Source organism: Homalodisca vitripennis, chromosome 1, assembly GCF_021130785.1.
Source record: "Homalodisca vitripennis isolate AUS2020 chromosome 1, UT_GWSS_2.1, whole genome shotgun sequence".
Taxonomy (NCBI): domain Eukaryota; kingdom Metazoa; phylum Arthropoda; class Insecta; order Hemiptera; family Cicadellidae; genus Homalodisca; species Homalodisca vitripennis.
In genome coordinates this window covers 65,434,053-65,452,980 of record NC_060207.1, presented here as the reverse complement: position 1 = coordinate 65,452,980, position 18,928 = coordinate 65,434,053, and the positions used below count along the sequence as shown (strand labels likewise).

The window sequence follows — 18,928 nt, the reverse complement described above, 5'->3', positions numbered from 1 at the left end:
GGTAATCACAACCATTTCACAAGAAATCGTAATAATGTAGCAATAAGCCCCCATACCTTAAAAATTTTTAAAAAGAAACCAGAGTATATTGGATTGAAATTTTACAACAATCTTCCTATTAAATAAGTCAGAGGCTACATTCAATAAATTTAAAATAAAATTACAAAACTTTCTCATCAACAAGGCTATATATTCCTTTAATGAATTCTTGTGATGATTCTGGAGGTAGAGTACTCCATAATTAATAGTTTTATGCCAAAAGCTGTTTTAATTGTAATTTTAACTGTTTTAATTGTAACCTTTTAACAACTGTAATAATTGTATTTTAAAATTTTTATATTTCCTTTGATATATCTTGTATTTTTTGTTATGTATTCTTGTTTTTTTTTTATCTAGTAAAAACATGAATTACATCCTGACACTATTTTTCTATATATGCACATATGCTAAGTGAATTAAGCTGTTTCGAAATGAATTGAAATAAGGTACAATATTTTCTGAAGATTATCTTTATTAAACAATAGTTTTGGGCCAATCCTTTTAGATTTCGTCTGTTACAATACAATATTTCCATGAAAGTTCTTAAAAATATGTATATACGATGTTCATATTAGTTATAAAGAAGATCAAATTACAGTTAAAATTCACTTTATTAATCTACACTATGTTGTTGCCACATGTTCTTGAAATCTAAAGCAGTCTGAAACAATTTTCCACTTGTCACCTTCATTGGTGATTGCAAATGTCTGATAGAACATCTGCTTGTTCGGCCTCCCTTGGAACTTGACATTACCAGCAGTCTGTATGACATAAGCCATTTTGTTCCCTACAGCTCCATCTGCAAAAAAACAAAAAAAAAACAACTAGTATAAAACCCAAATATTAAGCTGAACAAATATATGGAGTTTTGTACAATGTACAATTTTGATGTGATAATTGATTTTCATAGCTGTAAATACAGTCCCAGAAAATTAAACTTTAATTACTTCACACTTTGAATAAATCCAAAATAAGAAAAGTTGACATCCAATTCATATATTGCATTTCACATATAATGCATATAAAACAAAAATTTAATTAATAACAGTTGAAGAATCGATTAAGAGATCAGTAATTCAAGTCCTTTGTACTATGAATACTTGGATTATTTGACAGGAAAGAAGGTTTTGAAGGTAAAGTTACAATATTGTGCCACTCCTGATTCAAGATGTTGTGGACACTGAGAAAAATTTCTCCAGCAGACAGATTGTTGTACACTATAGGGTGGACAACTTGGCTCCCAAAAGACAAAAAAGTAGATGGTCATCATTTCTCTACTATTCCTACTTTGTTTGAACACATTTTGTCTATATATATTAAATGTGTATGGGTTTGTGAGAATTTTATCAACTAGTAACATATGACTGATATTTAACGCTTTGAGTGCAGTGGAGTGCACTGTAAGTGGTATTTAAAAAGCAATACAGTACCTAATGTCTATAGGAATATACTGATCTGTTACAAAAAAGCTGTGGTAGTGAAGTCTCTCTCACCAAAGTACATGAGGGCGGTTTGATAAGTCAGTTACTTTTTAAATGAAACAAATTTTTTTGGCAAATAAACATTTTATTTTTCAATGTAATGACCTTTTAGTTTAATACATTTAGTCCAGCATTTTTATAAATTTTTATTCCTTCCAAATAATAGGTTTTCTCAAGGCTGAGAGAGAGAGAGAGAGTGATAGAGAATTTTCTTTAATCCAAAACATACATTAAATGTTAACATCAACTGTGCATGAACAGCGTCAATATCTATAAAGATCTAAAACTAAATCTAATATTTACAGTCAGTTTATATAGAGCTTTATTTGTCAAATATTTATTTACTTTTATAGTGCTATTGTAATTTTTTATTCCTTTGGGTGAACAGTTAAAACATTTTCCCCATACATTCTGTTTTCATTTCATAGAATGTCAAGTTATGTTTGTCAGTGTTGATTTCATTATGTGTATTGTAGTCATGTTACTATTAACAATTTTGTAGAATTACATATTTAATTACCTCCGGCTCTAAAAATAGGTTTTTGTTTCAGTAATGATTTCTTCATTCAACCCAAGGGTGCTAGATCTGGAGAATATGCTGGATGGGTAACAGTTCATATCCCAATTCATGGATATTTGCTATTGTGACCAGACAAGTGTGCACATGTAAATTGTCTTGATAAAAAAGCACTCTCTGCTTTGCCAAATGCAGCCGTTTTTGCTTCAAATCAATGTTGATTCTGTCCAAAAGCTCTAAATAATATTCGCCGGTGATCGTTTTACACTTCTCAAGGTAATCAAGTGAATGACACCCTGTGCATCCCAAAAACTGTTGCTATGACCTTATTGGATGACAGACCCACCTTGACCTTCTTTGGTCCACATTCACCTCGAGCAACCCACTCTTTCGATTGTTCCTTGGTCTCTGGCATGTTGTGATGGATCCATGTTTCGTCCACAGTTGCAAAACTCGTCCGGCTGACTATCGCTAAACACTCTTTTAAAATGGTTACAGAGTTGCACTTATGGTCGAGTGCGAGCAATTGCGGCAATGTGAAGCGAGTTGAGATAACTACAGCATGAGACAACTCACGCACTTTCACTCTCCAATTGTCCAATATTATTCCATAGATTTGACGATTTCCAGCGTGATCACTTCTTTTGGAGACCTGAACGTTCGGCATTACTAGTGCTGGTACAACCACAACAGAACACTGTAAACCACTTCTTAACCATTGAAATTGAAGGTGCTGAGTCCCTGTAGTATTTATCAAGTCTTTCCTTAGTCTCAGTGATAGATGTTTTACTTAAAAAGTAATGCTTAATCAGCACAAGAAATCTTCAATTTTCCTGAACATTTACAAGGTTGTCTGCTATCAAACACCAACTGGAAGACACAGCTTGCTCAAAATTAGAAAGTTGTTCACTGATAGATTACAGTTCACTACGGCACTGTTGAATTCGTTATTGCGCGAAAAATTCAAAAAGCCACTGACTTATCAAACCGCCCTCAACAACATATTGAGATTGACAAATCCATAAGAGAACAGTAGAGGGTAAATTATGATACATTTTAAACCTATGACCACCGTGCTTGAGATGTATCATGCACTACTAGTTATGCGATTGACTTATCTGGTCTATAAAAAACTATAAAAAGTAGTGACATATCTCGTTTTTAAGTTATGACCTATTTTTCTTTCATTGTGACAGCTGATATATTATGCTATTTATTTTGTTATTTGGGGCCTCATTAGATTGGAAAAAAGTACAAGATCGCTGTCGGTTGCTGCTACAATCTTGTGAACATATAACTCGAAGATGCCACATGCATCGTATTATATGTTAGTTTAGGGGGATTTGTGTTGTTTCTGTTTGTTGTTTTTGAGGAGTCTTGTTTTACGAGGGTCGTCCATAAAGTAACCGCCGTTTGGGCGTGGCGCGATAAGTAGTGGGGGTAGCGCCGCCACTCTCACATCGGTGTGCGCAGCCGTTCAGTACGCTTCTAGCTGTGCAAGGGAGAGCATCGTGCGATCGCGCGTTCTCTTGTTACAACGTAAAAACATGAGCGCTATGATAGAAAATCCCGCCAAGTGTGAAGTACGTGGTGTAATAAGATTTCTGTGGTCGAAAAGTTATACAGCAGCTGAAATTCATCGTTAATTGAGTGCGGTGTATGGCCCAAACATTATGAGGGAAGGTGTAGTCCGTCAATGGGTTCGTTTTTTTTAAATGGAAGAACGAACGTTCACGATGAAGACTGGAGTGGTAGGCCATCTCTCGTCAGTGATGACTTGGTGAACAAAGTGGATGAGAAAATTCGCAAGAACCGTCGCTTCACAATCTCGGAACTTCCGATCATTTTCCTGAAACCTTTTACTGTGAAACCTTAAAATGGCTACGACGAGCGATTCAAAACAAGCGTCATGGTCTTCTGACATCTGGTGTTGTGTTTGTCCATGACAACGCCCGCCTTCATACAGCTCAAAGAACAACAGAACTTTTGGAAAAGTTCAAATGGGACGTTTTTGACCCCCCCCCCTACAGTCCGGACCTGGTTCCCAGTGATTTCTATCTTTTCCCGTACATGAAGCGGTGGCTTGCATCTCAGAGGTTTGAGAGTGATGAAGAGCTTCAAAACGCTGTGACAGGTTGGCTGCGTTCTCAGGCGGCAGATATTTTTAAAGACGGAATTTCAAAAACTGTTAAAAGATATGATAAGTGCTTGAATTTGTATGGTGAATACGTAGAAAAGTAGAGAAAAGCTGTAGTTTTAACATTTATATAATAAACTTTTTGTATCTCAACTGGTTTATTTTTTATTTCAAAACGGAGGTTACTTTGTGGACGACCCTCGTATATTTATTTATTGATAGTTGAGTAAATAAGGGAATTATTGAATTACACATTTAAATTTTCAACCTCCATTTGGGGTTGTAAATATTTATACATTTTGTAGATAATTTTTGCTCTACAATAAACTTAAAATTACTAATTCAACAGTATATAGAAAATCACTAACATGGAATAATAGTTGGTTCTGGTGTATCTCAACACAAAACTACACATGGCGCTTAGATGTCACATCCAGCCTGATTTCACAGTAGTTAAGGATTAAACAAGAATTGTGTCTCATAAAATAAAATTATCAACTTATTTTAAAGTCTTGTTTATTACTCAGAGAGTAACTTTAAAAAAAGCAGCCTTGCTGTCAAAAGGCCTAGTGTTCGTTCTTGTGATTTTGTAACATCAAGTGATTACAATAATTGTCAAGTGTTCATTTCTAAAACTCATAAAACATTAGCTTGGAAAATAAAATAACAGTTATATAAAAAATATATTTTTCACCAAATAGTTTAGTGTTTCTATGGCTTCTAACATGAAATAAGACACCAGTAAGATACCTGGTATCCTCTGAACATCCTGACTAGTCAGAAGGTGTGTGCTGATTGGTAAACTGGCAAGGAATTTTTGAATTTCATCAGCTCCGTTTCTTCCATTCCCGTTCCAAACAAGGGCGGCGTTGTCCATGTAATACCGTGACATTAGCTGGAAACAAATTAAATTCTTTTATAATACTATGACAACTTTGAGACAAACAATGTTTTATTACAAAATAAATATATTTTGCTCCATAAACACTAACTTAACTACAAAGTAATAAAAATTCTTGGTGTACTATAAACTCACCACTTAAAGGCTCAGGTTTTTGGAAATTTTGGTAATGGTATTTGACTATAGTATTCTTAATATTGGCATCCTTTATTTTTCTTAATATTATATCTACTTACTAGCAGTTAACTGCGGCTTCACATGCAATTATGTAGGCTTTGCACATGGATGAGCACTTATGGTTCGAGTAAATTATATTTTCGACACCAACGTTGAGTTTGTCTTGTTGCCACAACAGAGAAAAAATGTCAAAAAGTGTATATTTAGAACTATTGTAATTTACTATGGTCTTAGTACTTTTTTATGTCATAGTTGATTTTGCCTTGTTTTCCTGATCAAGAACATGTATATACATATACAGATCTGAGAAGCCTACCTAAAGTCAACTAAGATTGGTTTTATAACAAATTTTCAATTTATAGTAAAAGTTAAATATGAACGAACTTCTTAATATTTGCTAAAATGTGCAATTAAAAGTATATTGTTACTAAAACTGATCTTCAAATACTTGTATTCAAATACATTGTCTGCGTTGAGTATTTCTAACAGACAAGTTTAGATTTGTCTTACTTCCTTCTCTTAATCCTTTGTTTCTTGGTTATTTGGGACAACCCTGCCAAAAAGATGGGAAAATCCTTTGCCTTTTTGTACCTGCTACAAACATGTTATTTACACCTATTTAGTACCTATACATATTATTTATGAACTTCAGAACAAAAAATACTTGTTTACTTGCTACTTCAGTCCAGTCTGAAAAATTATTTTCTACTGCAGGTTTTGACACCAATGATCGTAGAAATAGATTGAAGCCAAAAACTCCAATCATATTTTGTTTGTTCACAACATGAAATAAACATTCATTTTTGTCTTTATTGTGTACAAATGTATTTACTAATTCAATATTTGTACAATTATACATTTTGTCAAGCTTGAAAGTTTTTAATTATTTATTCAAAATTATGAATCTCCCGTTTACACACGCACATGCGTGCGTGCACACTCACACATATATTTATATCATCTAAACCCATCCAATGAATACTTAAGTATATGAATGTGAATACTACTCTTAAATATTTTATTTGAATACTACTAGTTCAAATGAATGAATACTGTAAGTTTGAATTTGATTCTTTCACAGAAATTGTATTCATTTCAGAAGTATTCAAATTCATTTTGTTGTATTCGAATATGTGAATACCCGGACTGTATTCAAATCTCCTATCACTACCATGCTGACTTGTTTTTTTCAACCAACATGGCATTGTTCACAAGGAGTTCATGCCAACTGGAACAACTGTAATTGCTGCTTTTTACGTGCGAGTACTGACAAGCCTATGAAATCACATACAATGTGCCATGCCATGGTGTAATTGTTGTGTGGCAGCTGCTGGCGAAATTCAGCATGGCAACGTTGCCCAACCTCCGCTCCCCCTACAGCCCAGAACAAGCTTGACCAGACTTTTTCTTTTTTCCGCAAATGAGAAATGAGCTCAAAGGACATCGGTTCGATTCCATCGAGGCGGTTCAAGAGACAACAAAGGTTCTCAACAGTATTCCGGCAGAAAACTTCTAGTGGGCTTTTGACGAGCCGTTGTGTAAACGAGCTGAACTAAGTGTATCGATGCAAGAGGAATGTATATTGAAGATGATTAAGTAATTGTAATCATACCTGTAATAAATTTTGATTTTTTGAAACAATCACGTTACTTATTTACAGACCCTGTGTGATATTGAAAGGCAATCAAGTATGTTTACAACATTTAACATTGGTCTAATCTGTATATATGTTCCAATAGAGATTCACAAATTATTACTACAACAACTAACAATAATAAAGATGTTTGTCGATAACTAACAGACTTTGGTGGTAAGATCATCACAGCGAATAAGATTCTTACCATTGTTTCTATTTATGAACTACAATACGAGTATCATTGGTAGAAACTCAAAAATGAATAATTTGACCAATAACCAAAGGTCTATAAACTGTTGGCATTGAGAGAGCATTCTAAAAAGTACAAGAACTGTTTTTCTTTTTTTTAAATAAAAACAATGTACAGATTTCTATTAAAGCAATACTTATTTTCTAACAAAAAATTATACCTATGATTTTATTATTTTAGAATAGAAATCTTTTTTAATAATACTCTAATCATTTTAAAATGTAAGAAAAATAAAAGACGTGTTTAATTTCCGCTTTATAAATCAACAAATACACAATATAATATAAACATTTTTCATTTCCCTTCTAAATAATCATATTCAATTAAACATCTATAGACACGAGACTAACGATAAAATAACTCTACAAATATATATTAATATTTACAATGATTAATGCAATTAAAAAGAACTTACATGTCTTTTTCTGTCCATACTCTCGTAGTACAGCTTGGTAAACTCACTTGCTGTTCTATATCCAAGATCATTCTATAGTGCACACAAACCAACATAATTTAGTCAGCATTGAAATTAAGATAGCCTATCAATATATTGCTAGTTTTACTTATTTGTCTTTGGCAAATAAACTGTTCATAAAAAGACATATAAATTAAAAAGAAAATTAGAAAAAAATGTTTCATATGAATTGTATGGGAGCAAATCCATCTGATTACATAGGTATTAAATTCTCAAAAATGACTTCATTTTTCAAGTACAGTACTAGAATAAAGTGTGATTTTATACAGAGTGTCTTATTTTTTACTAAACTTGGCAAATATAAAGCTGTGGTTACAATGGAGATGATATCGGGCAAAAAGACAGGCTCAAGGAATGAATGTATCTCTGAAAGAAACATATATTAAATAATTTCTAGTAAATGAAGCTATTATCTGTAAATAAATATTACTAATAAACAGAAGATTTGCATCTTGCTGAGTGCTCAACCATCTAAATTACTTCAAGCTTGGTCTTTTTTTAAACAGATATACCCAGAGCTTCAATTAGCTGGTAGGTGGGTAGGTATAAAAAAATTCTTTATGTAACTTAGTATTTAACATAACTATAACAAAGAACTCCAGGCAGAATAACTCTCACTTTTCCTAAAAAGATACTAAGATATTTTCTGTTATTTCAAGAGTTTTCACAGATATAGAGCATCCACTTCCACACCCAAAAAGTAAGTGGTCTGAAATAACCAGTCATAACAAATTTTAATGGAAAGAACAGCCTATGATCAAGGTGCCTTCTTTTCACCATATAATCGAAACACAAGTAGTGATGAACCATTATCATAAAAGATATGTTACCCATTTCATTATTAACATTAAATTGTATAAATGGCAATAGCCTTATTTAATTTCAATAAACATTGAATCACAAAAAGTACTAGCTCCACCGGGAATCGAAGCCGGATCTCTCACTTGCCAGGTGAATGTGCGATTATTCAATATAATAACTGCCATGCTCAAAAGTTATAATATTAATAGAAAAATATTTGATTCTGATTATTATAGAAGTTTATACAATACATATGATATATTTCTATTGTTATCTCAACAAATTTTGTTATTTCCATTATTGGATCTTTTCTTGTAGGATACTTACTTTTGTTGAAGACAAGATTTGAACTCTTTATTTCTTACTTTAGTATAATATAAGAATGAATGAAGAACTAATGTCTTTAACTAATATATTGTGACATCTAGCGGAGTGTAATTTCTAACTTTTTCAATTATTTCAATGGTAACAGCACTTTGGGCATTTGTTACTTTTATATTAGAAAACAAATATAAAACTCTGTTTCAAAGATTGGAATCAATCCTTTTTTCAGGTGTTGAAAAATCTTAAGATATAGGGTACATAAGGTAGGACATCATATTTTTTGTATGTTTGATCTTGTCTTATGAATTTTGAGAACTGAAGAAGAGGATAGATTTCAATCTCCGAAATGTGGTGAATTTTTTAACGTATAAGAATGGTCAATGTCCGAAATCCTATTATCCTATCAATTCGTCCACCGTTCATAACAAACAATTCCAACACTGTTGCTGAACAAATCGTACTTTTATGGTGGTGTGTAGATCTATTTTGTGTGTAACAGTTTAGCACGATATATCCCAGGAATCAATTACTGCCCAAATACACATAGTCAAAAAGGTTAACTCAAATATTATTATATACTTTCATTAATTGCCCTGATTTGAAATCAAAAACAAAAGCTTAAGGCAGAAAACATCTAATCCAACCTTCTCCTCCCAACCATAGTCATCCTACGCGGTGTTTGGGTCCCCGTACCACGAGGTGTACTGATATTGGTATTTTCCCGTATCTCACTTTCTTGGGTGTATGCAGGAAGTGTTGTGAAGTGCTCCTGTATGGTGCTTTTTCTGACTGCTTCAGACTTACAGGTATATGCTTGATTTGTTTAAATGTAAAACTTGTTCCGTTGCCAAGTTTGAGTTTGGTGAGTTCAAAGTCAAATTTAATTTTTTTTCCTTTTTTTGCATAGTTTTAATGTTATGTTATGGGGTTTTTTAGATATGAAGAAGAGTTCTTTAGTTTACTAATTTTGTGACATCAAATAATAGACAAATCTAAAATTCTGTTGTTACTATATTATAATTAAACCACAATCTAAACTGCTATAATCCTTTTTATATAATCTGTGTTTTAACTTAGTCTTATTTTCTTCATTATATTGTCACTACAGTATATTTATTTATTTTCTATTTTTTTTACTAAATATTTCTAAATTATCTATGTATGGTAAAATATGCAGGCTTGAATAGTGTAGAAACAATGGTTAATAATGAATTTATCAACTACCACTCTGATTTCAGAAGTATTGTTACAGATTCCAGAATAATTTTATAATACACTGTTTTTCTTATTTTCAGCAGAACATATTTTTCACTATTCATTTGTTTTCCAAATTTGGGATGAATAACCCTTTTAAGGTTTACAAATTTAAATTGAAATTATCAATATCTTAATCATTAAATTTGTGATCAGAACCTCTAGAACTTTGATACGTTACCTAATAGGTCTAACATCTCAAGGAATGTTTTGTTTGTCACCAGCAGTTCTGAGGCTGATTTGATGTGCAAACATAATCAAATGGTTAAGGCAATGGATTATAATTTAAAAATTAAGCAGTAAAAAACATCATTCTTGACTTTCATTCTACTTACAACAACAAATTCAACAAAAACAGAAAGTACACAAGTCATAGAATCAATTTCAAAAATAATTTTAGTGTAAGTTGAAAAGATTTAATCTTTACCAAAATGTATATGTATTGGGTTACAATATAGAAAATTTGGCAAAAGACATTGCAATATATATATATATATATATATATATATATATATATATATATATATATATATATATATAATATATATATATATATATATATATATAATAGACCACCACACACACACACACACACACACGCACGCACACACACACACACACACACACACACACACACACACACACACACACACATATATATATCACAAAAGTGTCATTATGTCGTCGTCTGAATATATTAAGAAATTGTACATCAATTTTAGACAAACAAAATAAGAACAAATTGAAAGAAGGCTACAAAAAAATCAATGAAGACATCAATTTCCATACAAGGAAAAACATTAGTTATCTAAAGTAAATTACTTTTCTACTACTTTAGCATATAACGGAAGTATTAGTTCACAAATTTAACTAGAATAATGTCTGAATTTGACTAGATACAATAGGACATTTAAATTTTCATTGTTTATTGGGATATGGAAACTTAAAGAGTTTTTCCAACAAGATACTGATGCAATAAAGCAACTGGATGTGTATTAGCCCTCAGTTTAGTTTTTACTGTTGACTTCTAATATAAATATCAACAATTGGCCATTACATACTTTCACCTTATAAGCCTTTTGAGATCCCTATGAAGACAAAATCAGTTGTGAATTTAGTATGTAGCTTACTGACTAACCGTTCAAACTCATTGTACATTATATTTGTGGAAAATTAATCAATTGCAAACTAAAAAAATTTTAAATATGAAGAATAAATGTATGACATCAGTAAAATTTTACAAAAGTGTACAAATAAGTAACACTGTTTTATGGTAGTATCATTTGGTTAATATCAAATTTAGTAACTACATTTCCATTTAAACATTTTTTAATACCAAGTAAAACCACTCCCAAAATCCCATACTTTACATTTGTGTAACATTGTTTATCACTTATCTACTAGATCTACTGGCTGGTAGTGGAATATATGACAATCCCTCAATTAGTTGAATACGTGATATTAACCTTTATTGTATATGTCCTAATAACTGATATTTTTAGCACTATTTAAACATGTCATTCTACATTAAGTAGCAAATTTATGTTACAGTATTATAGTTGTGTTGTTTATAGTTTGAGAAGTGGGGTGATTTTGAAACTTGATAGTAGAAACTGGTTACCATATGATCCATTATTTTAAAACATGTTTCTATCTGTTTAATCACATTTTAAAAATTAATAAAGTACCGATTTCTCTCTACCATGGTGTGTGACAACCTTGAGTTCAGTACTTGTTTGTTAAATAATTAGGCTATTTTCACCACTTTTAATAACAAAAAAAATATATATGTATGAGTATATATGTACAGAAGGGAGAAAGCATTGACAAAATTTGAGCCTACAGATGAAAATACACAAAGCTTTAAGCTGTGTGAAAAGAATCAAATCTCTCAATCTGGTCAATCTTTCACATGCACACCAAAATGCAATACTGTATTACTGTACTGTACTGTATACTGTGTAACTGTATAGTGGGTAGCTAAGGTTGGCAACTCTCTTCATCATATGATTATCACAAAGCAGGAGTCTGTTCACTGTAGAACCTGTTTCCCGGCTGTTTCACCATTTTTGTGCTGTAAAAGTGAAGTTTCTCACTACAGACACCTCTCATAGTGGAACTGATAACTTCAAACTTGTATTAAACATTTCGTTCTTTCATCAGTGCGCACTCTTCTTGTGTGGGTTTGGAAAACTTCAATGAAGGTTCAGAAGTCACTAATGTTACTACCAAGTGCCACTACTCTGTCAGCTATTCATTTGAGGCACCTCCAATCCCATCTGGCATCTTTCCCAAGCCCAGGAGCTCCGTAATTCCACAAAGCAAGCTTGAGGTTTTGGAATTGAGCCTGCAGGGCCTTTGAAAAGAGATAGAACAGTGTTCTGTTCCTCCCTGCATTACGCTACAGGACATGTTATTACTGTTTCACTGGAAATACTTCACTACTTGTTAGTTGTCTATTGTTACATAAATGTAATTCATGTTTAATTGTAATGATTAGTGCTTGCTTTACATTTACAATTATTCTGTAAATGTTTATACTGAAATAAAATTAAACAGTCCCACTTCCCACTAAATTAAAATAGGCTACTTTAAAAAATACCAACATTTAAATTTGGGATAGCTATATTGTCTTGAGTGTTAGCAAAGCCTATTTACTGGTCTTAAAAACCATGGTTAAATTCAGTATTAAATCTATGTTAAAGCAAAATAATTAAATATAAATTAATTGAATCAGTGTTCATTTAATGTTTTGTATTAGCAATATAACACTCTTTTAAGCTGAAAATTATATTTTAATTTAAGAAAAGTGTTAGTTTGACATGAAGATTTTTTAAATATTTTTAAAATATTAAATCCTCAGGAAGATGAACTGTCAACGAAAGACGCAAGAGAAGCTATTGATGTACTTAAGTGTGTTTTTGTGGAGAAAAATTGTTTAAATAAAAATGTAGTGAACAATTTAGTTTAATTATATTCCATGAGTATCGTCGAGTTAGATTCCACTTTGGATCTGTCAACCATTCATGCAGGCAAACAGTAAAATATTGATTACTTTTTGGCTCGATTGCAAATTTGATTTTTTGTGAATATTTTGTTCTGTTATGTGTAAGTTTCAAAACCCTTATGTACGAGTTATTTAATACATACATAGATACTGTATTTGTAAATTACTGCAGTCTTTTTTTGATCTAGACCTACATTAGAAAATATCTTCAGTTACGTTAATAACAATTCGTATTGTAGCGATTGGCCACAAATATCATCGTTTTACAGAAATTATCTCAGAACAAGGACGTATATAATACAAATAACAGTAGTATTACACCTCAATAAAAAAATCTCTTTATTAAGAATAATTCGATAAGACAAATATTTTCCGTAGCCTTTGAAATTCGTTCTTATCGAGGTTCTATTGAAGTAAGATATAGAGTGTATATTTATGTTTTTTTTTAATCAGCACAGTTCCATTAGTTAAAATCAAAATTTTCAAGAATTTCTATTGATAAATATTAAAGATATGATTTTCTCTCTAAGAGAGGCTGTAAAAAGAAAACTGAAAGAGATAAGTCAATACTTTGCATGGGGAGACTTTTATAAGCGGCCTATACTCGTTATTCGATTGCTGTTATCGAACAATTCGATACACTATTCCACTTCGATATGTAAAAATCACATACAATAAGAGTTATAAATAATCGTAACAAGAAGAATCTTGTACATTACAATTTTAAAAACATAAATTTAACAATAACATTACAAAACTGACTATTATGGACTTAGATATCAAAGAAACCTTACAATATTACAACTTGCCCAGCTTGATATCAACGAGTAACCGCTTTTGTGAAATGGAGGAAAGAATTCTCCCCATGGGTTACCAGGAGCCAATTCCAGATGTTGAAGTCACTTAAACAGTCAGTTGTGAGAAATATCTTATGTATTTTTCTCATATTCATCGCTATTTTCAAAGTTTACAAATTTTAGTTACTTCTTGTTGTTAATTGTTCATATTTATTTATTTATTTATTATTTAATAATTAATATATATATTAATTATTATATATATTAAAATTAATATATATAATTTTAATATATATTAAAATTACTATAACGAATAAGTTCAAATCATATGCTGAGTTAAATCAATTGTAATATTGAATTATTTCTACGGATGAAAACAATCGAACCATTCAATACTAGCAACTAAATAACGAGTGTAGGCCGCTTATTAAAGTCTACCCCTTTGCATGGTTGTTTATATATAAGGAACAGATGAATCACGTTTCATCAAATTCTGAAACAATTGGTGTTTTAACTTCATTGTGTTGGTATGTAATGACCTCTTTAGTACACTTTTACATTGATTTAGCAATTCTGTCTTCAAAACTGAAGTAGTCCTCTTTTGTCATTGATTTTTATCTGGACCATTTGTGAATATAATTCTATAAAATGTTGGGAAGTAATTTATTTTTGAGTGCTCTAATGAAATATAGTTTTATTTATTTTGGACCTTAAGTTATTTTTTGACAGAAATTTCGGGGAGACTTTAATAAGCGGCCTACACTCGTTATTCTATTGCTATTATTGAACAACTCGATATATTATCTAACTTTGATATGTAAAAATTATATACAATAAGAGTTATAATAAATTACTGTAACGAGAAGAATCTCGTACATTACAATTTTAATACACAAATAATAAAACAATAAAACCAACTATGGCCTAGACTTAGATATCAAAGAAACCTTACAATATAACTTGCTCAGCTTGATATCAATAAGTAACCGCTTTTGGGAAATGGAGGAAAGAATTCTCCCCATGTGTTACCAAGAGCCAAACCCATGTTGAAGCTTTTTAAACAAATCTCGTCACTTGTGAGAAATATCTTACATATTTTCCTCATATTCATCGTCATTTTCAAAGTCTCAAAATATTAGTTACTTTTTGTTGTTTATTGTTTAGATTAAAATTAATATAAGAAGTTAAAATTATATGATAAGTAAAATAAATTGTAATATTGAATTATTATTCGGATACAAACAACCAAACCATTTGCTAATAGCGATCAAATAACTAGCATAGGCCGCTTATTAAAGTCTACCCGAAATTTCAATTAAAACAACATGAAATAACCTTTCTAAGTGCTCTGTCATGACTTTTGTCTGACTGCACAATTACTCATTTCCAGTACACCTTGGGTAGTCAACCACTAGATAGGGGGTCCACCATAAAGGACTTGGGTGTTATATTATATGCCAATCTCTTCTTCAATGTGCATGCTTATGATTTATGCAGACATGCACACAGGACATTGGGATTCATCGCAAGTATGCTAGCCCTGTTTGGTCCCCCTACCACCTTGATCTAATTAATATGCTTGAAGGTATCCTGAGGAAGTTCTTAAGACTGGTGGGGATGCATCAGGGACTGTGTTTAAGGGAGGTACCACTTGCTAACTTCAGGCCAAGCTTCTCTTTACAACACTTTTATTTACAAAAATGTGTTGTACATGATTAGTAGGTCTAGTTTAATGTAAAGTGACAGAGCAGACATTATGAAGCAAATAAAAATATAATTAATAATGTTTATCAGTAATTACAAAGTATAAGCAATCTTAAGAAAAATTATACATTTGTAGTAGGTAAATATGGCTGGGACTAACACGTCTCAGGGAGCATAACTCAGACAAATGGCAGCATAACTCAGGCAAATACCAGCAAAATTTAAAAAAATCTGGGACAGTTAACAGTTAAAAGCCTAATTTGAAGACAAAATGTAACATAATTATGCTCTAATAGTAACTTTAGTTTATTCAGCATAGATTACTTAGGTGTATGATTTGTCTATACATTATAATTGTTAGCTCAATGTAGTATTTAGTGACAAACTAACAGAAACAACACAGTAAGGAAACAAAGTAAAATCACTAGGATTGAATACATTTTACCTACTCCATTATTACCCCACATGGTTCAAAGATTAGTAAAAATCCAAATAACTTATAACAAAATAACCCATTAACACACAAATAAATTATCATAATTATACATAATAAGTTTATAAATAGTTATCAAACTATATTAGATAATAATAAATACAGTCAAAAAATGCAAACAAGAATGACTAACCTCATCCATGCTTAGTGCCTTCAGGTGTTTTTATTATGTAAACAATTGCAATCTATGTTTAATAACCACCAAAACGTCCTTCAAAAAAAATTACAAAAACATAAATTAATAATAAAAAGTTCTGGACTATTACTTGTTAGAATCAGTACAAAAAACAAAATAATTTTCTCTACCAAACGAGATTTTCCATAAGAGACACGAATGACACAGTGTTGATGTTTCGCTTGTCGTCTGTACTTGTTTACGCTTTTAACTCTTGTTTGACATGACTGTACTTATGATGTGGTGTGGTGAGAATTGATCAACTGTTACCAACGTCTTGAAATAAAACGAGTGCATTTGACAGTTGAGATCAGGCAATTTTCAAATAAATAGAAATGTATGAGTAAAACGTATTTCACATTTAGATACAGAGAGTGTTGCTCAACTATATCAAATGTTTCTGCTCTCGACACATTAGCATGGTTTTTTTATTTCAGGACAACAAACACTCTTCAAATTATAAAACTAAAGACACAATATGTTGGATGCCCTGTTGGAATCTGGATCCCAAAAATGTATCGCCAAAGCCGAGATCTCGCGATGTGGTCACGTGATGTGAACTTCTACAGTTATTTTTTCAGGCATGATGGCGCCAAATGACACTATCTCGTTTTATTTAGGTAATATGTGGTGTATGTGTAATTTAAACTTCATTGAATAAAGTGGCTGAGTAGTTGAAATATTCAGAAATTCATTGATATAAGTAGTTATTTATTTGTGGTGGGTTACAGTGCTTAAAGTGAAATGGGAATTTGGAATGAGGACATGTTGGTTAGGCTGATGACAGAGACATGGCATCTCGATTTTAGTGTGTGTTAGTTTAGTGAATTGTGGAATTATTTCGACCCGTTATCCATTTACAAAGTACTATGGTATCGTATTTTAACTAATCCATTAATTTAATTTTAAGGATATCTCATGAAAATAAGTGAAAATCATATTTTAATTCGTCTCTGGAGCTAGTGAAAAGTCTTATCGCTAGTGCTGCCATCTGTGTTGTCAATGTTAATAGGCCTAAATGCAGCCGTGGGATAGCCTTTAATTGTAGTTTTAATCCTACTTTGAAGCTTAATACATTAACTATTTTGTAAATTCATGATATAATACTAAATTCCTCACTATAATAAGTTTATGTGTATGACAATTGCCATCAGAAACTTGTTAAATGGGTTTCAAGCTGCAATGTTTACATCACTAATGGCCTATTTGTAAGCCATTTTAAATAGTAAAATATTAGTCTATTTTAACAAATTCAGTCGGTTTTAGGGAAAAATGCAGTAAACAAATCAAAGTTAGATAATCTTGTAATTTATATAGGTGGAATATATAGGTGGGTACACATGATTTTAGTACTATAAAGAGAGTATGCACTGTGGAACATTCACAATAACAGACCTGAGAAGATCAGAAATTTCCTTTACAGAATAAAAGCACTGTATTACTTTATCAAAATCTTATTGCCCAAAGCTGCAGGATCACTCTTGCTACGTAATTTAAACTTATAACCTTGTATTTGGTTGGGTTTCTATGAAATAACCTTAGTTTTGTTTACAAGCCCATCAGACTCATTCAGGCCTGTGTAAATTGTACAATTTTAAACAGATTAAGTTATGTTTTATCAAAACTTATTGGTTTAAAAAAAAATTAGGTTATTTTTCTTTAATTGTAAACTTTGGGATTGGATATTTGTGTGAGCTACTTAAAGATAATTAGGTTAATGAGATTCTGATTTGAATCGATCAATTAGTAACCTAGTCTGCCAGATTCATATGAGAGATCGCGATATCACTGGGATGGTCTTATTGTACTTTTGAACTAAGTTAATAACAAGTTGAAAAGCCAGTCTAGCCATTTTGCTTATCATTTAAGCTAATACAGTTATCAGCTTGTTATTGAAGTTTAATAGGCTTAATATAATAGGTTTAATAGGCTCACATTTAATATAATGAAATGTTTTTTAACCAAAGAAATAAAATAGATCTAACTAAAAGGCTATTTACACTGTAGACATATCATGAGTATGGCAGTAATCAGTTTATATAACTTAAGTAAAAAATTTACAGTAGGATTAAAAATTTCTCATAACATTCAACTATGAAGTTGAGTCTGATATAGAACAAGGCCTACACATAACCTAACCAAAACTAACATAACCTAACTTAATCTTATATGGTTTTCATTAATAATCATATCACATTAAAGTTCCATTTGCTAAAGTTTATCATAGTAAAACCTATAATTTAGGTATCTAACTTAACTACGCAAAAAGACTTTATTGTCTATTATTGTTTTTTAATTTAATTCTAGATTCAAGGTATTGACAATAGCAGTCTGAGTAAAATTACCTTTAGTAATACAGCTCACACAATCTGTATTTTCATCAATTTTGTCAGTTACTTTTGTTGGTAACTTTTTGATTAATCTAGTCTACTTTTGGTAAAATAACTTTACTAGGAATTATTGAACAGCTTTTAAGCTTAACAGCTTATTGAAGTGAAGAATGATATGCTGTGTAGTCTAGTCAGTTTGTCTTTCAATCCCCCCTTTTCAGCTTCAAAGTGATTAGCGGATTTTTTAATGAAAAAAGTTAGTTCTTGTTAGTCTTTCAACAGTTTGTCTCTAGATGGTAAATGTTATGTACTGTTTAAAATAACTGATAGATCATCTAGTTTCGGGTTAAAGATCCCTAAAGTCATCTAGTTTCTGGTTAAAGGTCCCTAAAGTCATTTTAGGTTAGTCATTAAGTTTATGTTATTTGAA

At 31.3% G+C, this 18,928-nt stretch overlaps 2 protein-coding genes across 3 annotated transcripts in view; one reads left to right on the top strand and one right to left on the bottom strand.

Annotated features, from left to right (window-relative positions):
* Positions 1 to 493: 493 nt before the first annotated feature.
* On the bottom strand, positions 494 to 16,405 carry LOC124363458 (NTF2-related export protein). Its single transcript, XM_046818710.1, has 4 exons — positions 16,127 to 16,405; positions 7,554 to 7,625; positions 4,925 to 5,069; positions 494 to 838 (listed from the first exon to the last, which is right to left on the bottom strand). Exons 1-4 carry the CDS (start codon positions 16,133 to 16,135, stop codon positions 663 to 665), a joined length of 402 nt encoding a protein of 133 aa, XP_046674666.1. The 5' UTR covers positions 16,136 to 16,405; the 3' UTR covers positions 494 to 662.
* Positions 16,406 to 16,711: 306 nt separating this feature from the next.
* Positions 16,712 to 18,928, top strand: part of LOC124363446 — a 53,144-nt gene continuing 50,927 nt past the window's right edge. The window contains exon 1 of one of the 2 annotated variants that reach the window (XM_046818697.1): positions 16,712 to 16,788. The gene's annotated coding sequence lies outside the window, so the exon portion shown is untranslated. Of the gene's footprint in view, positions 16,789 to 16,811; positions 17,041 to 18,928 lie in introns of those variants that run through there. The other variant, XM_046818701.1, reaches the window with a different exon arrangement.